This window comes from Platalea leucorodia, assembly GCF_965183815.1.
Source record: "Platalea leucorodia genome assembly, chromosome: 3".
NCBI classification, from domain to species: Eukaryota; Metazoa; Chordata; class Aves; order Pelecaniformes; family Threskiornithidae; genus Platalea; species Platalea leucorodia.
The window spans coordinates 124,681,014-124,704,880 of NC_138825.1; the positions used below are offsets into that span (position 1 = coordinate 124,681,014).

A 23,867-nucleotide genomic window follows, 5' to 3' on the forward strand; every position below is an offset into this window, starting at 1 on the left:
TCTACCAGCTACTTAACCTTTTTGTTTTCCAGGTAGAATAAAAAAAAAAAAGTTTGTTATTCCTTAGGAGATATTTGTCCAGGAGGGACAATTCCACCTGAAGGTCATGGCTTAAACATTAGCAGCAGAATCCCTACTTCAGTTCTGTATTGCACTGAAATTTCTTGCTCCGGTTTGGTATTCAACTTACTGCTCCCAAGCCAATGCTTGACACAAAAACCCAACTGTTAGATGTGAAGGCTACCAAAAGTATCACATAGATACAGGGAGAACCTGTAGTTAGATTATACCATTTTCTAATTTTTCTAGGAAACTGAAGAACTAAGCTGCCTTACTTACTCTTGGAGAGAAAAGGTGCTTTCAGACAAAATGCCTTTACCTATCTATACATAACTTCGTATTTTGATCCTGCCAAGTGTTTAGAGAGTTCAACAAAACCAGGAAAAAGTCCAAAATAAATTTGAAACATCCTGTCTCTTGGCCCATCCTGGTCATCAGTTGAGTGGAGGTAAGAGTTCCAGCTTCTGCTGACACCGTACACGATTTTGAGACAGCAAAGCTGCCAAGAGAGAACACTATGCCCAGTTGTGTGTGTCTTCTGTAAACAAAACAAAAAATCCCTCCCAAAAAGCAGGGAGGTACATAGTGTGAAGTGAAGGTTTCAGCAGTGGGAGGACTGAGGGTCAGCTGTACCCAGAGGGCTCTGCAACACATGCACTTTCCATGTTTAGTCTTTAACGTAAAGGGGACTGGAAAGGAAAGACCTGAGGCAAAGCCCTGCCAGCTCACAGGTTCTCCTGCATCCTATCATCTGTTTCCATCTCCGCTAGCTGCCTCCTCAATGCATTAACCTTTGCCTGAAGTTCCTTGTTGTATTTTATAATGTTGATCATTTCTTCCTGGGCTTCGTCTAGGAACTTGGAAGGCCTGTTCCACCGAAGAAAGACACCTGAAAGCCCAGAGACAGCACAAGTCAGAAGGGTTTCTTGTAACAAGGAAGAAACATTACTTATACTCCATCAGCTCTCGAGTAATGTGCATACAGTTTACGCATTTTTTTCCCTCCCCTCCCCCCTAAATAGCATTTAGAAATACTGATCCTCCTCTCCAAGTTCACCATGCTATTAAACAAGGTTAATAAAGAAAAAAAATGATGGGGTTTCATTCCTTTTTTCTCATATACTGATCAGACCAATCCATATTCTGTCTCTGCCCTGCCATGACAGCCTGCTTGCCTCACTGTAATTAACTCTTCAGCATACATGGGATGGAGAAAGCTTCTGCGGCAGGGAACCTACTGCACAGAGATCATCCCGGCCAACGTGGTCAGTAATGGAGAACGGGAAGTCTTGGTTGATACAGAACAAAAGCCTGAGGCCTGCAGAACATCTATAGATTAGGCTGTATCCCTGGAGAAATATGGTGCTAAGAAGTTAAATGGTACTAGTAAGGCTCCCTGGAAAAGAGTAGCATGGCACCAAGGCTTAGAAGGAGAAAGCATTATGCCTTCGGGCGATGGCACATGCCAAAAATATTTTGGAATGGATTTCAAAGGGAGTGAGATCACCATCAGTGGAGACAACAGGAGTCAACACTTAAGCAGCTTTACAAGTAGCCACAAAATAACAGAAAAAGCAAGCCTGGCTCACCTTCCCAGAGCTGCAGGCTCTGTGGGGCAACGGAGGGCCAGATGACAAGGCTGTTGGCCTCAAACAGAGGATTCTGGAATTTGCTCAGCTCTTCAGACCTGTTCACCCAGGACCACAGGGACATCGTCTTCTGCTGCAGCTTCAGTTTAGACCTAACAAACCCACGGGAACAAGTCAGCTTTCCCTTTTATACTGCAAAGACTCATTTTGTTTTATCAGAACCCCACAGACTACAATGTCACAAGCCTTCCCATGTGCTACTAGCCCAGACAGTTCAGGCTAATCCTTTCAATACCTCTCACCAACACGGCACAGGGTGTAAACCTAAGGCAATTTACTCAACCTGGCCGATTACAATTAGTTTTGAAGAAAAGATGGGGAAATAACATTTGCAAGTTGGGTGGAAGCTAGCTGCCATCTGTCCAGATGAAGAATCGGTCACCTCTCCAAAATGGTTCAGCTGCCAGGTTTTGAAAGGGATTGAACTCCTGTGTTAAGATAGAGCTGGGGAGGTGTGGTAGGTCTGCATCAAGGAAGGATCGTAGTGCAATTCTCGGAGTACGTTAAAGCAGCGTTGTTGCTGGAACCGTGCGATGGGCACGTCCGATGCGGTCCCTCTGGTGGCGGGAAGGATCAAAGCACAGAGAAAGCAGTGCCATTTTCTTGGGTCAAAGCCACGCCAGGAGTTACACTGGGGTCTCCATCCCTTGGAGTCTGGCGAACCTCATTCTGCTTGCGCTAGCAAACTGAACTGCCACCCAGGCGGGAGATTCACCATCCCTGTGAATAACTTCAGACAGCTCACGCTTAACGTCAGACTTCAGACATCTCTCTGTGCTCAGAGGCTGACATACTCAGATGTGACAGGCAGGTTATTACATGTAACATTCAATACTCTTTCAGATTTCATCTTATTGGTTTCAAGTCTAACTTGGTTTTGCAGATGACCAGTTCAGCAGCCCTGCAGAAGACAGAAGAGTCTCTTCTAAGCAAAGATTACTTTAAGGGCAGAGCAGTTTTTAGGAAGCTTTAAATTGCCTTCCTTATCTGTAATACCAGTTCTGTTTTTCCCTTCTACTCATTCACTGGTCTTCAGTTAAGCAGGAGACCATCAGACACGGTCCTACCGGAGTCAGGAGTCCCGAGAACAGAACTACCAAGTTCAAAACAGGAATCCAAACCTCTCCGGCAGCTGCCATCAGCCGTGGGAGGCTCCAGTCCTCCAGGGCTCCACCCTGTTTACTACTCCCCGCAGCACTACTCAGGGCATGCCTGGAGCTGCCCCGCTGGTACAGCACAGCATCTAAGCCAGGCTTAGGTTCAGAAGTACCTTAAACCCCACAAGCTTGTAAGCAAGCTCAGCACAGGCCTATGATTATCTGACAAGGTAGACTCCAGCAGAACGCAGTCCCGGCTGCTTCCTTTCCAAGTTGCACGAGCACCCATGTGAGAGCTCACAGCGTTCACTCAAAACCTCATCCAGCGCAGGTTGCCAATTCACATTTCGCCAAGTCACAGGTTACGGCTGGAGGGATTTTTGGTCCTTCTGTTGAAGTTGCGCTGCTGCACGGCTCAAACCTAATCATGCTGCTTGTAGCCAAACACGCAAAACTTTTGCCAAGGTGTAACCGTGAGGCAGATCCTTCTGAAAGAACCTCTTCCACGTTTTCTACTTTCAGCAATTAGTGGATGATGCAAAAACCAAAGCCTTCCTTTCCTGGGGGTGCCGGGACCACCAGGCTGCAGAGTCACGTTCCTCCCTGACAGTGAAGGTAAGAACCAGACTTTCCATCTTTGGCCTCTGACTGCCTTGACCTTCTCCTCCAGGACTGCGTGGACAAGTCTGCTTCCCACAGCTATGACTCACGTCACTGTTGAACTCCAGCTATTTATTCTTTTATGGAAAGAGTTTCTGTGTAAGAGACTATATATACTGGTGATGGGTGGAGATATTTCAAGGCCACACAGGGAAAGAGAAAAGACAGTTTAAGGTATTAGCTTGGACTTGGAGAAGATGAATTCAACTCCCTGACCAAGCCACAAATGGCTTTAGTCACAACGTCCCACTTGTAAGAGGGAGGAGCTCCCTAACATTGCAGCAGACTACATAACTGCAACGAGAGAAGCTCACCTGTGCTAGGGGAGACCACACAAGCACCCTCACCCTTTTTCAAACCAAAAGACTCTTTTTTTTTTTTGTGTCAGATACAGCCCAATATTTAAAGGGTTCAAAGCGAGCACCCTCACCAACCTTTCATTTTCATTGTTTCCCAGGAAAGTCCCAAACTGTGAAGCGTAAGCGTGTTCAAAGAGCATAATGAGGAACTGTTCGTTGAATTCAAAAGAGCAAGGGAACTGACGAAGGATTTGCCACACACAGTCCAAAAAGAGGAGAAACACTGGGGCCTCCCACTTCTGCTTGCTATTTGAATAGGCTGATTGGGCACAGCGCTGCTGAAAAGGGTGACCAGCCTGTATTTAAGAATCAGAGAGAGCATCACACACAAAGTCATGGGTCATGAGTACATGTAACAAAGACTTCAGAGCCAGTTCATGCAACTATGCTCTTACTACTCTTTTCTACAACAGCAATTTCGTCAAGCATCCAGTAACCAATCGCTAGCAACCACGACCAACTCTGCTGCCTTTTTCAGGCTATGTAAATAGCCCTGTATTTGATCAGAGAATTTTACCAAGAACAAACTGGTGTAGGTGCACCCAAGGACCAGGCTGAGGACATTAGCTGCAAGAGTACAAAGAGCAGAACTAAGGTTTTGTGCTTTAGTTTGAACAGTGTTCGCTAAAGAGATGTTCACCCTCAGCACACAAAACGGGCAGTTCCCCAAAACGAAAAAACTCCCATGAGAGGCAGAGGCCCCGTGGAGTGCCAGAGGTACAAATGACTCAGTTAATGATGTTGGTCTTAGGACAAAGGCCATTAACACTAAGCAGGGCTGCAACAAAGCCCAGCCCGTTTGCTGCCTCTCGGGCTATTTCTCAATACAGCTGTCACTGGAATAGATTGCCCTTTTGTCCATAGGGATTTCTTACCTGCAGCCACTCCCTCACAACAAGAGATTCAAAGCCACGTATGGTCCTGCAGCTTGGATCCAAGATAATCTGCGCCAGAGAAGTTACTTGGAGTGTCGAATCAGTTCCTTCAGTCCCATGGACTAACACTGAGGCACCTTCCCTGTGAAAGAAAAACGCGGAAAGGAATGAGCAGAGCACTTCCCAAGGACATATGCATCCCAACGGATGCCAACGCATCCCATGGACACCAGTGTTGCCACCCTGACAGTGCTGAGGTTTTGCTGGCTCTTTACCCCCTCTTCCCTCCCATAAGCTTACTGCCCACCCTGCATGGAAGCATACCACCTTCTCCACCTGCACCCTCGCCATCACTAAGTAGAGCTCTGCATCACTTCAGGCTTCGTTTCTTGCTAAGCATTCTGGAAATCCAGAACCTGGATCTGACCAGAGATCTGCAGCAAAACCTCTTGTGTGGTTCTCACTATTTTGAGTTGGTATCCCTTTGAGTTATAGCCTGGAAAGGCATCTCAAAATTTGCTCGTGTCATTTATTGTTTTGCTAAGTACTTTGGAATCTTCCCATAAGCACTGCAGTGAAGACACATCATCCCCCCAGATGCTCTGCAAAACAATACTATGAGATCCTTGCTCAAACCCGGGCTTAATTGTATTTGGGTTTTACTGCAAGGCAAGTAAGCCAATAAGCCAGTTTAGGAGAAAGAAAGAAACGGCAGAGCTTGGCCTCCACAAAGGCAGAAGAGTTAGCGTGCTGAGCAAGGAAGCTTGTCAAGGAGCCAAGCACAGAGTCTTCTCACTCACCAGCCAGCGCAAGTGAATCAGCAGAACAATGTGAGGAGCAGAGGGAGCTGGGAGTCTGGGGCAGGAAGGTTTTGCACATTGCTAGGGGCCCACGTGCTGGCACTGCCCACACTCCAGCGGGGACTGTCCAGGACAGCCGATTCCCTCCCCTCTTCCTCCATCCTAGGCTGTGTTTGGATACAATATCAGAATCTCATCCATGTGCTCCTGAGGGAAGGACTGGGTGGTATTAAATGGCATTTATTCCCCTTATTCTTCCCAAACCTTGACTCAATGCCTCACTTCTGCCAGCCTCCTTACACCCAGAAAGGAAATTAACTGCAGGTTGTATTTCTTTCTGTGCAGAGACCCAACCTAAGCAGCAAAGCGTGGGTAAGAAAGATCAATCTACCAAGCAAGTAACCCTGCACACATTACTTGCTTTTAGAAGTGAAGAGCATAAAAATCTATACCTTGAACATTGCAACATCTTTGTCTATAGTCCTATGTCTAAAACAAACCCAGTCCCTCTACAGTACAGATGATCCTCAGATACTCTCTCCCTCCCCCCAGGCAGCGGCAGATAAAGAGGCTGCTTCACAGCCAAGCACAATTGCAAAGGCCAACTGCAAGCCCAGGCACTCCCCAAAGCGGGGCACACCAGGATAATGCTATTTTCCCCTTTCATCTTTCAGGTCCCAGGCCTTTAAGATGCTGCAAGATCTGTCCCAGCCGTTCCCTCCCCACGGCCAACGTAACTGAATCACCCTTGTCAGCTCAGCTACGATCTCCAGGCTCCGAATGCTGAGCTGGCCTGCCATAGCTCCAGGTAAAGAGAAAAAGCAAAGCTGAGGTTAAAAATGATGAAATTGCCCACTGTCCAAACAAGCCAGAAGAGTTTCGTCACCAACATTTCTCATTATACACATGCGGGAAAGAATTACAGATAAAACTATTGATCCAGAGCAATCCTTTTCTGGCACAGTCAATAACTAAACAGGCACCGTCAGTGCTTTTAAAAAGCACAGCAGCTTATATTTTAATGCCTTAATGCTCTTTTACCAATGAGACTGCATTTCAGCCTATTTGTGTATCTGTATAACACATTCCCTAGCTGGAATGAAGCGCTAGGTTTTCCCTGAGTTTTGAGAAGGCTTTTCCCCTCTCAGAGCCACAAAGCAATCACGTGTAGACCCCTGCATTTGGTCTTACAAACTCTGGCACCTGACAGCTAGCTTTGACTCTTCAGCCTGAGGTCTGATGACATTTTGAGGACAAGTTAGCCAAGTCAGCAGTATTTATTAAAGAAATGGTTCAAAAAGGTCACAAGTACTTATAAGGGATGAACAGGATTGCTCAGATAGGACTGTGGGATAAAAATTTCAAGAGGAAAAAGCACTGGACCAATTCCTGAGGAAAATAAGGAAATAGCATTGGTTTAATCTCTAGAAGCGAGGTGGGGTATTGGAAACTTTCAGCTGAAAAAAATAAAAAAAAGACTTCTTGAAAAAAAAAAAATCTGTGTTCTTACTGTACTAGGCTACCAAACAGCATTTCAGATGGGCACATTCTAACCTAAACCTTCAGTAAAATTAACTAAATTAGATTGGTTGCATCAGACATAGGAATATACCTTAACTAGATGATCTAACATCTATTCTTAGTCAAGATTTCCTCCCTCAGGCTTGTACTTCTAAAAACGCAAGCATGATTTACTGGAAGAACATTCCTTAACCATGATGAAACAGTATCTTGCATGGGTACAAGCAAGCCAGTTCACGGTGGCCAGCTACTAATACTTAAAGCGGAAATAGAGGTATTTAACAAGCAATCTGTAACCAGTAAATAAGAAATTCAAGGCTTTCAGAAAAAGATTTACCTATCAATACACTGAGCAGCTAGGCAAGCTGCAGTTAGTATCTCTTTGATGTGAGTCAGCCAGTTGGAAGCTTCCAGTTTACTGAGCCAGCGGTCCATGTTGTGCGACTGGTCGTTACAAGCTTCCACGAGTTTGATGAGGCTTTCCTGCAGAATATTAAACCTTTGGGAAAAGCAAAATATTATTGAAAACGTAAGCAGTAACATAGAAACCAGGACAACGTGCTTACAGAAATATACTGATTGCAAAACAAAGCGCTACGATTTCTATGCGGTTATTTCAAAAAGTACGACCCTATAGAAGTCATGTCTCCTCATTCAGCAAACCTGTTTTCACCGGGAATCCCAAGCCATGGCTAACTGCCAGCAGAATACCACTCTTTGGAAATAAGTAGTCTCCTCCCTTTCAAAACAAATTGCTTTGTAAGGCATTACAACAGTGCGGCCTTTTCCTTATCTTACCTGAACTCTGTGTGTGTTGAGCCATATCTTACACTTCCCATGTAAAATGTGTTTCAGTGGTCTCACTCCCATTGCCAAGCACGAGCGTGACTGCAACCTGGCATGGACATTAGCAAGTGTCCGCCAAGCTTCAAGTGCTGCACCTTCGTTCTCCGTACTACACCAGACATTTTGGGGGAGTTTTAACCTGTAGAGCTGTAACAGTAACCTGAAAGCCACCCATCACAAGGACACAACCCCACTGCAGCACAGAAAATGTTAAACTAGACTCAACTCCTCGACGTAGAACCACGCTAAGATTAGTTTGGCTAACGTGTCAAGAATGTAAGAAAAAGCCGGGGAAGGGAACACATTTTGTATCACTGCTGCAGTTGTTGCAATATGTCCTCAAGCCCTGGGAAGCTGGTGTTCAGCATGCAGCTGGTAAAGCCAGATGCTTCTCTGGTCTTGTTTCACACTATGGTCTTTTCCAGGGGCACCAAGCTTCTGCTGGATCAAACACCACTTAACACCGATTCCAGCATGTGCTCAGGTGTAACAGAGGATGCAGCTAGCAGACCAGATCTCAGAAAAGCTGACAAGGCCAAATAATAATAGCATGGGATATTTAGCCTTTATATATTGTGGTTTATTCATTCCTCTCTATCTGATGCTTATGTCCACCTGTGAAATAATCAACAGCAAGTTTAAGTCCACATAAGATTTTTAGAAGCAAAAATAGTTCAAAGCAACGGCCAAGGAAATTCCTTTTATTAGCTCCTGCAGAGCTGGCCTATACAGTGACGATGGGAGCGACTGCTTTCCAGTAGTAACATTACTGCACGCCCATGTAGAAGGGTTCCCCAAAACTAAGGCTTAAGAGCAGTTGAACAACGTTGGACCAAAAGTCTATTTAACTTAGCAACTTGTCTCCAAACGACCAAACAATATTAGATGTCCAGAGAAAAGCACTGGATAAGAGGAGTGTGACTACCACAGAACAAATCCTCACCTGCAGAAACTTTCTGGCAAGGGAGTTGCCCATTCCTGTGCACTACTGCAAAGAGGAACACAGGAAGGCTGGCGTGCAGCTATAGATGCTCAGAGAAAGAGATGGCACAGGGAGATTGCCTGATGTCTGAAACCTGCAGCAGGTTGTTCAGAACAAGGAACAAAACACAGCTTTCCAAAGCCAAAAACCTTTACCATCCACATACCCTGATATTGCCAAAAAAACCCCCAATAAGCAATGTGACCCTCTTGACAGGAACCAGGATATATGGCCATTTCTCACAGAAGCAAATACTTTATGGAGCTAGCATGGCTCTGCAAATGCAACCCTACGAAGCCGAGCACAGAGGAGAGCCTGTGCGATTTCACCCACCTCTCAATACACTTGTGAATCCTCCTCCACTGGGGATAGTGCGCTTCTTGTTCAAAGCCCCCTCCTTTGGCCCTGGCCTGCTGGGCAACATTCAAGGACCTCGTATCAATGATGTAGCCACGCTTGCCAGGCCGTAGCGTGGCATTAATAAGCTTCTCGTCTTCTTTACACCGTCTCCCATTCGTACCTGTAAGAGGCTGGCTGCTTCGCATCATGACCTGCGGAGATAAATAACCATGAATTAGGCACTGGAAATGGAAAGACTTAAGATTGAAAGCCACCGATCACTTGAGCTCCAAGCCAAGAATGGAGATTTAAACTCACTATGCAAGGACACCCCTTCACTAGAGAATTTCTTAGGGGTCTGTAAACGTAGGCACAAACCGATGTGTTAGATAACCGCGTCTCAACGCCAGGCATGGAGGATGGCTCTCTAGAGGAGCGTGCTGCTGAAATTCACACAGGATGCTCCTGTTTTCCTTTACAACTCGGGTCATTGTAAAGAATGCTTATGGGAGTGAGATAGCTCAACCCTAAAAACACTGTTTTTAGGGTTTAGCACCCCACCACGCTTCCTACTTCCATCTGCTTCAAGTTCGATCCACCACGCCTGGACACAGACAAGTAACGCCCTGGTCTGCACTGCCTGATGCACAGAAACGTCTCTCTAGTTCGTCCTACAGCTGCTGTTCTCCCTTGCCCTGAATCCTTCGGTTCTTTTAAGTGCAATCCCTTGCAGGGACTGAATTTGTTTAAAAAACAAACTAGAAATCCTTGAATTGAGCAATCATTTGGCAGGCCACTTCCTAAATTACAGACGTCTTCTTAGAGGCTTTATCCCTTTAGTTATTCCTGTAGTACTATCTTTGTGAACCATTGAACTGGCTTCCTGCTGATGGCTCCTTTATAAACCAACATTTTCAGGCTCGTCATCTTTAAGGTCTCTTCCCAGCTCTGTTTTTAAAACACTTGAGTCATTCGTGTGTTAAAGATGCCTCTTCGGTACCGCTTTACCCAGTGGCTAGACTAATAAACCTTAGGTCCACAGATTTATGAGCTGAGATTTCTTTAGTAAATGCCTTTCAATTCAGAAAGCATCCCAGCAGATCAAATGATAACTAAAATGTGAGGGCAGCCAGTCAGCAACCCCAGCTATGCTCGAGAACTCAGAGTCAGGAGAGCAACGTGACAGACAGCATTACTGTCACAAGTTCAAGCACTCCCAGCCAAACGCTATTATATTCCTCACACTTGAAACATGCACAATTCGGAGAGATAATTGAACAAATCTTCCTTCAACGGTTTTCATTCATGCTGAGAAAAAGCAGAAAGCACGACTGTTATGAAGTCAGTGGATGGCTGATTTTAAAGCGAAGCAAAAAAACCCAAAGGTACTACTAAGTCAGACTAGACGTCCTCTAATTCAGGGCTTACAAATCTTGGCAACAGGAGGTGAGAGCGCATTAGAGCATTTGACTCAGAAGCCTGGATCAAGTTTACAAGCCGCGGGTTGGACATCCCAACATCCTCAGAACCGGTTACATCAACAAGAGATACAAAGAATTACTCAACAATTTCATAAAGTGCATTTCTTAATTACAGCGTATCAGTCACTCCGATAGATTTTGGCTTGTTGAGAGGTGGTAAAGTCTGCGCAACAGCAAGAATTTGTGACTCCTGAAACGTGTTATACTGACAGGCTCGGAGAACAGATTGTTCTGATCGCTCGTTCGACAGTTGCACAGCAGAAGCGGTGCTGGCCCTGGGAACGCTTGCTGTCATCATGACTCTATTACGAAGGAGACAGCCCACCACCCAGAGACAGGACAATGTGGTTTCTGCCATCTTTTCAGCATGAAGCCTCTTGGCAGACAAAGCAAGTAAGGGTGCCAGCAGTGGCTTTGCAAGTCTCATCTTGCTTTTACTGCTGTGAGCAAGCTCATGCCACATACGCTCCCAAACAAGCAGATTAATAGCTATTTCTAGGATGGAGATTACTCATTCCATCACCCAGAACCAGTTTCACTGCATACACTTAATAAGCTGGAAAACAAAAGAAGTTAACATCTCTTCAACTGTCTTAAGTCTAGAGCACAAGTTGTTTTTTCATCAAATTAACAGATTCGCACACTTCCTTCAGGTACAACCATTACTGAAATGCAGCTTACCATCCCATTCTTCTTATGATAATAGCTGAGGACTGGGAAGCGACTGCCATGGCGGAACATGGCAACCTTCCGAAGCGCTTCATCATCGATGGATTTGGGGACAATGACAACTGGAGGGTAGGAGGGACAGACAGAGAATTCCTTATTGATGCAGCTTAGACGCCATTCGTCTGTCTGAAAAAGATCAGAACATACAGGCTTTGGGTCAGAAGACTGATTACTACTGTTACAGCACAGCATGCTAGGGAAGACGAACTTCCATATTCAGAATAAAGCACGCACAGAGTAATATTGGTGATTTATTCCATTTGCACCACAGATGAAAGCTCAGTCGGCACTACTGACATAACCACTTTCGTTCATCCAGGAATCTCGACCCCCTGTAACAGCATAACTACACTAATCGGTCAGATCAAATCCAGCACCATATCTTGTCTCCAACAAAAACGTGGCAAAAGAGATGCTATTCAAGAACAAACAAGCCTGGCCACTCTCTGCAGTGAGTCTGTAGACCGATTATTTTTTTCCCCACACCTCTTGATGCTGCTTGCAATCCTAATACCTTGTTCCAGCAGCTCCCAGAAGCTCATTATCCAGCATGTGGATAAAGCTCATAGGCAACAGAAGAAGTTATCAAGTGACTCGGGTTTCTGAGGTGCAGGACTTGTTGAACAACGGTTCCCCATCTGGTTTATCCACATCCTCAACAAACAGCACAAAATAAGCCCACGTGGTCAGAAATGAGCGATTGTGGCTTTTAATTATTTCACGGCCACAGCAGACAGCATGTCTGCAGTACGCACTACAACACAACTTACTGCATTTGCAGATAGCTTCAATCTCATACGAGGTAACAGCACGGTATGTCTCTCTCTCAGGGAGACCCCAGAACAGAAATGTATTCCTACATCAGCAGGTTTAGAGGAAAAAAGGTTGATTTAGATGCAGGTAACACAGGCTCAAACCTCTCTCTGTGCTGAGAGCAGAGTTAGTAACACCATCCACAAGACAAATAAGGCCAAGAAAGCCAAGAGCATCCAACTCCAGACAACGAAGCTGCTTTGAGGTTAAAATTGCAATTTTAACATTTCCAGCTTAGCTCTTTTCTATGGGCTCTGCTTTACGTAAACCACTACACCCATTCCTCCACAAGCACCTCCTGGAACCCGCGCAGCGCCTCAGCACAAAGGTCTCATCGTGAACTCCTGTTATATAATTTTTCGGCTTCCAACAGCCAAACACTTGTGAAAGAAATGTTGAATATTGGCACCCTGCACTTGGCACGAGAGCTCAGGCTACCTGATACCCCGGGTCGGACACCAGACTTGGCTCCATCTCAGGCAAAACCAAAGGTCAATGAGCGGCCTCCCTGACGAGGAATCCTCACTTACTGAGGTCTGTGCTGGAAGAGCTGACACTGCCCTAACTGCAGCCTCAGACAAGCCCAGCCTTCATGGAGGGCTTGCTGCTTCTGGGCTGGTACCGCACCACTGCCTCCTGCGTTAAGGACACCATCCAGGCACACCAAAAGGCCATGAGGTATATATTTTCCCCAGGGGCACACAGCAGAACCTTGCCTAAAGCTTGGCAGGGAACTGAACTCATGGTCCTCGATAGCAGGACGGTGGCTTGGCTGGGCTGCATCTTCAGTTGTCGCATCCTTATCTTGGGTTCCTTATGGCCAACAAAACCTGCTGGCAGAAGCCTTGGTGGAGAAAACGACCAAGAAGCCTCTACAACATGTTTCGATTTTAACAGCAGCAACAAATTTTTAAAAGTAGCAGCAGAATGGCAGTCAAATTTGCCTGTAAAAGCTCCAGACACAAAGAAATTGAAATGTAATATAAAAACCTTTTGAAGAGGAACAGGCAGCTGCTATAAAGGTTTTTTTTTTTTTTTTAAGTTCCTATGGACTGACGTGACACAGGTGTGAGAAAGCAAACAAGACCTTAAGTAACTCCTCAGCTGAGGTGTTTTCACTACAGACTGGGAAGCATTTGTGTGCCACTGCGGCAGGCACAGACCTCATACAAATGCCATTAAAAAAACCTCTGCACATTTGTGCTCAAAAAGTTTCAGCTAGACAAGAAGTAGGAGGATAAAGCAGGTACCCCAGGAAGCAACAGAAGAGCATGACAGTTAAATTATGCAGTAACAGAATACACAGAAACCCACGTCAATTCAGGAAGGTTGGCTTAGAAGACATTAATTACACAGCTCTGATCAGAAGTAGGCCTCGTTTCCTTTTTCCTCTCTTCCAGAGGCTTACTACCTCTTGCCTTACACCTCCTGACTGGCACCTGGTTATATAAACAGCTCACTGGTTCGACAGAAAACTAGGATTGATTTAGAAAGGTTTTTCTGGCAATGAAGTCTTTCCATCAGATGAACAAGCTGATCTGATTCACAATGCTATTTCCTCATCAGTAGATCCAAGGCACGGGATGCGTGGCGTAGGAGACGGCAAAATTGCCCCTATTGGTGGCAGCCTAAGGAAAAAGATGCTGGGAAAGGCACGCGTTGTGCGTATCGCCATCGTCAACACCAGCAATTGCTACCTGTGCTCAGTAGCCTATCCAGTCTCGCACCAGCCCTGTTGTAAGCTTATTTCGTTATTCGTTACCCTCAAAACAGCTTCTCTGAACATCTACGTTTTAGAAAAAGCAGAGGCTCTCCCAGATGCAAACTTAAATTGCCTCCAGCATTCACGTCGTAGGCGGAGACGAAGGAAGTTCTGGATCACATAAGGGAGGCCGGCTGGTCACAGCTCATGCTTTTGATGCGCCAGCAATGATATTTTTTATAGCTTTTTGGGGTGTTGACGTTAAATTACATCAGATTTCATACGATGATGTGCAGGTTGTTTACAGTGAAAAAAGTATGCGCGGATATAGAATAGAACCGATAAATACCTTACTGCCACATAGGATGCAGAGAAGGCAAAGTCAGAACTCCATGGCATGCTTTTTTGAGAGACTGGCTGTCACTGATATCACCAGTATGAGAAGGAATGGAAGAGTATCAACCTGATTTATCTTCCACTTTGGTAATTTAACTCTGCCAATAACCTCCTCTCCTCGCCATTTATAACGCGAGACATTTGATACTGTTATGTCATCCAGTTATAATTTACTGTTACATGGGAAGGAGGAAGAGAGCGGCAGCCATTAGCACCATTTGTCTTCTGCAGCACAGCTACTTCTGCAGAGATCCAGTTAACCTCTGCAGTGCCAGCTTCAGACTGCTAAAATATACTCCAACATGAATCAGATGATAGTAGAACCCAACAGTGCAAGTCTCTTCTTGGTTTTTGCTTGGGGTACGTCTGCAATTTGGAAGAAAAAATTGCTATTACTAACTGGAAGAGCGAGGGACCGGCAATTCAACGATGTGCAGCAGCAGATGCAGACCCAGGAAGCAGTGAGGACTGCAGCGAAAGAGAAGAGGTGGACCTCATCTTCAGACATCAGCAGATAAGTATGCTGCCTCAAACTCAGGGAAAGTACAAAGTTACCATTTACTTCTCCCAGCAAGAGATCTGTACTTCAGGGAATCAGGAAAAAAACGTTAATTCCAGTTAAGGCTAGAAGCAGCAAAGGATGGGGGAGTGAGCAGAAAGGAGAGGACTCCAAAGAAAAAAGAACGTAGTCAGAAGTATTTTCTTAAACACGGTACAGGATTAACTCTTACATTTCTGCTTTTCTTGTCCTAGTACTTGCTTAGAGATATTGATTTTCAAATGTTACTGGAAGGCTAAAGCAACAGTTATCCTTCCTTCTAAAACTTATAATTGCTAGGAGAGGTCGTTTTCCACAAAACAGTGTGAAACAGTTCAAGCTCTACTAATAAGCCTTAAAAGAAAAGTCAAGAAACCAGCATGGACCCTGAAGGATCCTGCAAAGCAGCAATGAGAGAAGCCATTCCCAAGGAACAGGCAGAAGGCAGCGAGCCCTGTTAGCAACAGATTGTGCGGGGACAAGAAGCACAACAACAGACGCAAGCGAAGATTGATGCTTGTCTGATACGAGCAAAACATGGGCTATCCGCACCATTGCAAACTGAGCCCAAAACCAGAAAATTCAGCTTTTTCTAAGAAGCTCCAGTACAAAGCATAAAGCACAGCTGAACTGTCCAGAATCCTGAGCTCTTTCCTACAACAAAATGCAAGGAAAACAAAAAGGGGAATGAAGAAAGTTAACTTTGTGGCAATTAAATACTTTCATGTTAATTATACTGTTAGTGTACAAACTTCTCAGGGCCTCTTCACTGCACTTTAAGAAGAAACTGCATTTACAGAGTTAGTTTGCAGTATCCTGCAGATGTAGAATTTGGCAAAAGTGAAACATATGAGCTCTTCTCTGATTCCTCAGAAAAAATATGAACTGCCTTGCCTATACTCTAATTCCATTCAGTTGCTCACTGGTTATGCAGTCGTGCAGTGAAGAATACATTTTTTCACACACATTTCACCCGACATAGCTATAATCAATCCAGATCTCATGTGCTACCCAGTGCTTCAGCAACAACACAAGACACACAACCAAAAGCTGGATAAGCAAACATTAACTGGCTTGTGCAGCTTTTACTCCATTCATATATTTGTCTATAGTATCTTTAAAGTCTCATCTCGCAGTACGATAATTTGGAGCCCACAGGCACTGTGGAGTTTTTGCTGTGACATTTAGTGAAACGTTAAGCCGATTTCTTCCTATGACTGAATTCTCAGCTGAACTACTCTGTTGATATGTTGGATTTATCACAACCATTCACGAAATAGACGTTTGACAAAAGCCCTGCTGACCTGTCCCAAGAAAATAAAACAGGTAGCACACACAGCAACAGCCATCAGCAAATGACAGCCCACTGAAACTCATTAACTGCTCCATTTTCTTTAGATCAAATTAACAGTTCTTCCCTTAACACCTTCATGGACTAAATGCGAGAATGTTGTGACAGTATGGCAGCCTCCCTAAGCCTGGAGTTGAGCTGCAGGGGCAAAGTGCTTCAGTGTTTGCTGTCAAATTCTAGGGGCAATCCTAGATGACACTGTCAGATCAACGCCATGGAGTGAAGTCACACAGCGGGTATGTGTGCTGGGAGAAAAACACATTCGGCACGACATCTGCCAAGATAAAAAGATAAATTATTATACAGTATAATACCATATTATCAAACTTTTTTTGATCGTAACTTCGAGGACATGGTATAGTGATGGACTTGGCAGTGCTGGGTTAACGGTTGGACTCGATGATCTTAAGGGTCTTTTCCAACCTTGACGATTCTATGATTCTATGATTCTATACTTTTACTTTGCCATTATAGAATGTGTCAGAGTTAAAACAACTCTCCTGTAGCAGACAAATGTGGAATTAATACATTACTAGAGCTGCAGTGTGGGTGAAATGCAGTTTTTGACAAGTTGTTACCATATTGGGGAAGGTAGGGCATAACAGATCCAGATGGATGATTTAATGGAGAGGGAGGTAACCGTCTGAATTCCACTCATTTGACTTATTGGAGGGAAAAAAAAATCAGCCATCTACTTGTTCTAGCCTGTCACATAAGAAAGTTTAATTATAGAACAAGAAATATTTGGTCAACAATATATTTCCCTGTTGTTCAGGAAATGTAACTCATTTGAACAGGGCTTTTGCCACCATTTCATTAAAAAGGAGTTACAACTGAAGTTTTGGGTTAAAAGCCAAGAATTAATCAACAGCTGTTAGACATGCATATTTTAAAGAAATGAATTATTGCCCTTGAAACATAGTGCTATAAAGTAATTAGGTTTTTAAACGTAAGCCTCCAAGGAGCATATGTTCAGAAAGCCAAGAGATCCACAAATAAGCTATCAGTGCACTTTTATACTTCTGAAAGGAAAAAAGGCGGCATATCAATGGATTCCTGTTAGCGCTTGTATCTGCGTGCTGGTAAATACAACCATCAGAAGCGATTCGATTCCTGAAATCTAAAAAAGACTTCAGCTACACATAGAAAGCAAAATGTGAACAGAAGCAGAACCATCTCCTGCAATCTTTCATTGAGCTCCGAGGGATTTCCTTCTGCTGCCTTCAATCCTGCTCTCACACGTCCTCCCTTCTTGCCAGATAGTACTTCAGCTTCTGGCATTTTGATTCTCATTGAAATGCCTGCAAGCTTCCTCTGCTGAGCTGGGAAAGCATCTGCTGCTTTGCCTCCAAAGAGGAGAACGCTCTGATCACATGTTTGACTTCCCCAGCTGAAATTAAAACCAAAACTGTGGTGCTAGTTATTATAACAGGTCAGTTTGTGTGTCCTTTGACAGCAGGTGAAGATGGGACATGTGAGAGTACTCCAATTATGAGACAAAAATAGAAAGATCCCTGGACTCCTTTAATTTTCTAGTGATTTCATCATATAAATCTGGTCAAGCTAATCATATTACGCAGTTATTAGTCATAAACAGGAAGTGATAAATGCTGCAGACAAGCTGGGTTGCAGATAAAAAGAAAAAAAAAAATCAATGTTCTTTGATGCTGTACTAATGGACGTGGTCTCAGAAGCCTAAGATGATGCAGCAAGTGCACATATTTAATGTGAAACAAAGACCTGGAACACAGAGATGCTAACCCAAGGCATTATTAAAACAGGCAGGCTCCTGCAACTGAGCCAGTTCCCACTATATCAAAATCAGCATTCTAAAATGAAGTTTGAATAACAGCTACAACAGACAGTGCCACAAGAACAACTCCTACCTACAGGTCCCAAAATAATAAACATGTGCTCACGGCACCTGGAGGAATACAACTGGAAATTCTCTGCTGTCTGAACACACCCAATATTTCCCCAGCATGGACTAGAGTGAAGGGTGTTTCAAATTGGACATCTTTACCTACTAACATCTTCCCAGAAAGCGAAGAAACCCTTAGCAATTTTAAATTTGTTCTTACAATAAGGAGGGACATCCCCAAAGGACAAGAACACTTCCCACCTTCACGTCCTCCCAGGTAACTTTTAAATAGGCCTCAAAACTCCATTTGTAGAAGGTAAGACACAAGGGCTAAACAGGAATATTTAGCACAAACAGAAATGCCCGATGTTTACATCTGAACAACACTCACTTTCCACCCAGGCATGGAACAGCTTTTTTTACCATCCAGGATTTCCAGTCCAGACACCACTGGGTGAAATACTTCACAAACTACTTGCACAACTATAGCCGAGGACCCGTGCAAATCCTTAAGATCCAACTTACCACTGAACTGAGGAGCTCAAATTCTTGGTCAGGCAGAAAAGAGCGCCAGCCATCTTCAACAATTTCAAACATGGGCCGGTAGAAGAAAGGATACATGAGAGTGACAGAATCCAAGGTGGAAAGCGCCTGTGTGGGTGAGAGAAATAAACAGCTCCTTAATTCATTCAAACTGCTATTTTATTCCAAAAACCATATGGCAAATAGTGTTTTCCTCTAATATTGGTGATGCAAACTTAAGCCACCCGAAAGTATACAGCCATTAAGCTTGAAATACTAAGTTACCTGCAGGGTAGCTTAACGTACATAAAAACCAGCAGCACAAACAAAAGCAGATGATGACAATCTAAGTACAGCTGGGGATTTGTACACAGCGTATCGTTTCTGCAGGCTACACTATGTAACAGCGCACCAAAGGATGAGAAAAATGCACGCTGAACAGGTATAACTAACGGGACACATCCTACATGGCATTTACCTGATTACTAACAGCAGAGCTTAAACTCAAGCAGTCACTTAATGTTCTTTGAGACATGTGAAACTCAGTCTGATTTGGTTTTGCCTCCTCATGCTCCAGCGTAACGAAGCATTTTCGCAAATGCTATGGCAAGATATTTGATCGAGAAAAGCAGGGTTGGGTTGTTTTTTTTGGGGGGGTTTTGGGTTTTTGTTTGTTTGTTTGTTTTTTTAAAACACCACCTACAAGCAACAAACAATATTTTGACAATTGAAAGGAAATATCCCACAATTCTCATTTGCCTTCCAGAACATCAATGAAAAACCTGCCTAACTGGAAAAAAAGCTGCTAAGGTTGAGGTCAGATCAAGATCTGAGAACATAGGTGTTATTGATCATTACGAATTCTTACCTCAATAGAGCTAGCAATGTTCAAACACTCCTCCATTCCAGGGATATCCAGCTGAATAATTCGCAGATCTTTGCATTTTATAATGATGGTACCCAATGAGCCCACAAACCTACAGCAAGACATGAAGAAAGAGTCTCATAAAAACAGGATCTCCTAAGGTCTGCTGAGGTGTTTTAGCTCTTCCCACAACATATGCCTACAAGACAAAATTCCTTTAGTTGTAATTTGTCTGCAATATCATCTTTCAAAAAAATGAACAAACAAAACCACCTCTTTATTCGGTATTTGTAAGTTGTGGTCCACTTTTTTTTTTTTTAAAAATTCCATCCTTGTGATACAGCAGCAAGTGGAAGTATAAGTATTATGAGATAAAGAGAAGGTTTTTCTCACAGCTTTTCTTTAAAACATGAAAGAGAAAAGGTGTGATCAGGTATTTTCTCATACTGGAAGCTTTAGCTGGAAGTTTCCAGTCTCGTTAAAGTAATGCATCGGAACTTTGAAGATTGCTAAAAACATTTGAGTTTAAATTAATTTTTAAAATAACATTTCAGTCTGGCTATGTTACGCTCCCTTGTCTTTAACAAGAAAGTTTGGTTTCTGATACCTGCAGTGCCACGGAGCTGTTTGCTCTGCAGACCTCAGAGAAGTTAAGGTCTTACCACCGCTGGTTACAACGTGAGTCGACCCAGAAAAAGCTCTACGTCATGAAACAAACACAGCTCACAGACTCCCTCTCCAGTCTTCCTTACGTACCTGAACGAAGGCTGATGCCTGAGCAGAAACTGAGCGTTTTCTTTATGTTTAACTAGCCACTAGTGTTCACAGGAGTGCTGAAGGCTTTAGTTCACAAAGCAGCGAACTAAGGAAGAGCAGCTGAGTCTCCTCGTGCACCGCAGGAGTGCTTGCAGCGGCCAAGGGCGATGCACGAAGCAGAAGCAGGCAAGACCTGAAGGACCAAGTTCCCGTCCCTCGTGGCCTAACCCTCAGTTAGACCGTGCATGCACAAGGGCAGAGATGTACACGCTCCGAGAGCAGACCTGTTGCTAAGCTTTGGGTTGCTTCACCCATGCCACAAAAGGCGCCTGTAATTTATTTTAGAATTATTATTACAGCCGAAAGGTCATTATCTATTTCTTCTGTGCAGACAAAGGTTAACACGCAGACCCAATTATAACTTGGGTAGTGCTGAAGGAAAAACTACAGGCGCTTTGACAGAAAAGTTCTGCAACGCCAGCAGAGCCAGTCTGCGCATCGTGTGCCCTCGTTGCAGCGCTATTTCACAGATCCCCAACGTAGTAACACAGTGCAGCTACAACGCATCACCAGGGCCGTGTTTCCTCTCTCTGTTTCTTTAAGCAAAAAGACCACAGGAATCACTAGAGACTGTTCTGCTTCTCAACAAACCCCACAGCTCATATCTAAGTTGCTTAAAAAGCTACAAAAATTTAAGAAACAGTTTGATGACCACCTGATAATTAGGGAAAGCACAAAAGACACGCATACCATGAAAGCGGGAGAAGAGATTCTATGAACCTGGCACAACGTCACCGTTGTTGTGCACTGATAACCTGAAGTAGTGCCAAACTGGACCATTCTACAGCCTTTATTGGTTTAAGAGTCTCGTTGTTCCATCCGCTCCAGCACTGAGACTATACTCTTCTCCTTTTAAATGGCAAAGTTGCACTGCAGCTATACTCACACAAAGCTGCTCTCAGGGAGGGAGAGGTCTACTCCAGAGACCTTCTAGAAACTAGAGCTGGCAATAAGGGCTGGGAGTATCTGCAGACGTAGCCACCTCTGTTATAAATCACGTACCGAGCTAGCAACACACTACTCCCTCGCCATAACTTAAAATGTTCCTTGCTCATTTAGTACTAACTTACATTGTAATTGCAACTAAGCTCATTAAAAAAAAAAAAAAAGAAAGAAAAGCTTGTCTGTAATAATTTTCGAAATGAAGCTATGGCTGGTTTAGTACAAGCAGTAAGGAGGCTGAGGCCAAACCACTCTGATGACTGAGCAGTACTAGATGGGAACAGATTTCCTGAGGTTTCCACCACTCCGTTCCTCTCTGCCCTCAGGCCAAGACGCAGCATTTCTTAGAAACGCTCAGAGAAATCAGGAGCACGGGAACAAACTTCATCAGCATCCAGTGCTTCACCCAGTCTCAGATTCTGAGGCAACCTGATATTTTTAATTGCTGCTGCTTGATTTTTTCCAGTCTTGCTGGCAGAAAGGAAATCTGTTCTCCCAGATTTCCTTAAAAGGCAAGGAAAACAGGGGATTGACTTTGTAATTAACAAAAAATGAAATATTATGAACAAACTGAAAAAAGGACCAAGGTGAGGAAAGCAGAAGACAATGACCAGGTGAGACAGGACTGGCATTCAGCAAGGGAAATGCAGACAGAACTGACGGCGAGAAGATTAAACCCTGAAGTCCCTGCAACAAAAGGGGATGGGCAAGAATAAAACGGAGTGCTGCAGCTACAACTCAGCTCTACCACATTGTTCCCACAAGGAGCATGCTAACAGCGTTACTGATTTCCGTAAGCAGTTAGAGGAGTGAGGGGATGAGAGGGTCGAGCAGTAGGAGACTGATCTGGGGCTGAGAAAGTCTGGAGTCCACTTCTGTCATCAGTTTTGCCGGGTGACCCAAGGCAAATCGCTTCATCAGTGCCTCAGCTTCCACCTCCATTGAACGGTGGTGAAGATGCATCCTTTATAAAGTGTTTCAAGAGCTTCTGATGAACAATTAACACAGTAGTGTTGACAAAGACGTCTAAACATAAAAATTCCAACTCCATATATTTTTATATATATAAAAAAAACTTAAGATGCAACAGTCAAATCAATACCTAAACAGAATGAGACTCAACCCACCCGTGCCAATATTCTGCCCTGCGCTCCCACTGACTGTCCCTTCTCCTCTCCAGACCTGGATTTGAGACAGCTGGGGTACAAACCAGTCTTGACAACATTTCAGCCCACAGCGAGACACAATTAATTCGGTATGGGTAGGCAGGGAAACGAGGAAGCATACCTTTTTTCAATAGAATCAATGTTGGAGTGCAGCAGCCACAGCTCCTCGGCATTATCTTGCCGCCGTGAAGAAAAAATGAGATGGTGGCCGGTCAAACACAGAGTCCCCTCCACGGCCAGGTAGAAAGGGCGATGCAGGACGACGTTGTCCGCTCGAGGGGTCTTGATGAGCTCCGCAAACTCCATCCTTGCTAGGAAAGGGAAGGGGGCTGGGGAGGCCTTTGCCACGGGAACTTGCTGGGGAGAGGCAGCCTCAGGGAGCGGGGGGAGAACCCGGGCCGAGCTCGGGAGGGTTTGCAGCCGGCGGGCAGCCCCCTACGATGCCACCGAAGGCGGGCGGGGGCATAACCCGAGGGGCGATCCCGCCTCCCGGCACGCTGGAGCAAGCCAGCCCGATCCCGGCGGAGGGAGAAGGAAGGGAGGAGCGGGGGGACACCACGACCCCGCTCTGAGAAGGCCGATGCCTTCCCAGGGCCCCGCTCCCCGCGGGACGCCGGTGCCTGGCCGAGGAGGGGGGAAACCGGGGGCGGCTGACAGGGGGAGGGGCAGGGCAGCGCGGGGGCCCGGCGGAGGGCACGGGGTGAGGCGGGGAGGGGAGCCCCGGGCGGCGGAGGGGGCAGCGGCCGCGCCGCCCCAGGACCCCCGGGCCCCGCCGCTCCCGGAGAGGAGCGGAACCGGCCGGAAGCTGGCGGGCCCTTCCCCGGATGTCGGGCCCTCACGTGACCCGCCAAGCCCAATCCGCGCCTGCTCTTACCGGAAACGGTGCTACCGCAAGGGGCCCGGCGTACCCACACGGCCTCAGGACAAGCGTTCCGCGGCCGCACGGGAGGGGAAATTTAAAGGAGGTGGGCGGGTTTGGAGGAGGGGGCGTGGCCGAAGAGGGCGTGGCCTTCCCGGAGGGGAGCCAACGGGGATGGGGCGGGGGCGGGGCTTGGGGAAGGGGCGGGGCGACGGGGAGGGTCCCGGGGCGGGCAGCGGGGCAGAGCGGGCAGGGGGCGGGGCAGGGGGCGGGCAGGGGGCGGGGCAGAGCGGGCAGGGGGCGGGGCAGGGGGCGGGGCAGGGGGCGGGGCAGAGCGGGCAGGGGGCGGGCAGGGGGCGGGCAGCGGGGCAGAGCGGGCAGGGAGCGGGGCAGAGCGGGCAGGGGGCGGGCAGGGGGCGGGGCAGAGCGGGCAGGGAGCGGGGCAGAGCGGGCAGGGGGCGGGCAGGGGGCGGGCAGCGGGGCAGAGCGGGCAGGGAGCGGGGCAGAGCGGGCAGGGGGCGGGCAGGGGGCGGGGCAGAGCGGGCAGGGGGCAGGGCAGAGCGGGCAGGGGGCGGGGCAGAGCGGGCAGGGGGCGGGCAGGGGGCGGGGCAGAGCCGAGGGGTTTTCGGTGCCGGAGC

The 23,867-nt window shown here is 46.0% G+C and overlaps 1 protein-coding gene across 1 annotated transcript; it reads right to left on the reverse strand.

Moving 5' to 3' along the window:
• Positions 1–414: 414 nt before the first annotated feature.
• On the reverse strand, positions 415–23,131 carry MTMR9 (myotubularin related protein 9). The gene is made up of 10 exons (XM_082307988.1): positions 22,492–23,131; positions 19,450–19,558; positions 18,585–18,710; positions 11,351–11,524; positions 9,183–9,400; positions 7,359–7,520; positions 4,701–4,842; positions 3,901–4,121; positions 1,650–1,801; positions 415–949 (listed from the first exon to the last, which is right to left on the reverse strand). The coding sequence occupies exons 1-10, from the start codon at positions 22,674–22,676 to the stop codon at positions 786–788; spliced, it is 1,653 nt and encodes a 550-aa protein (XP_082164114.1). The 5' UTR covers positions 22,677–23,131; the 3' UTR covers positions 415–785.
• Positions 23,132–23,867: the final 736 nt, after the last annotated feature.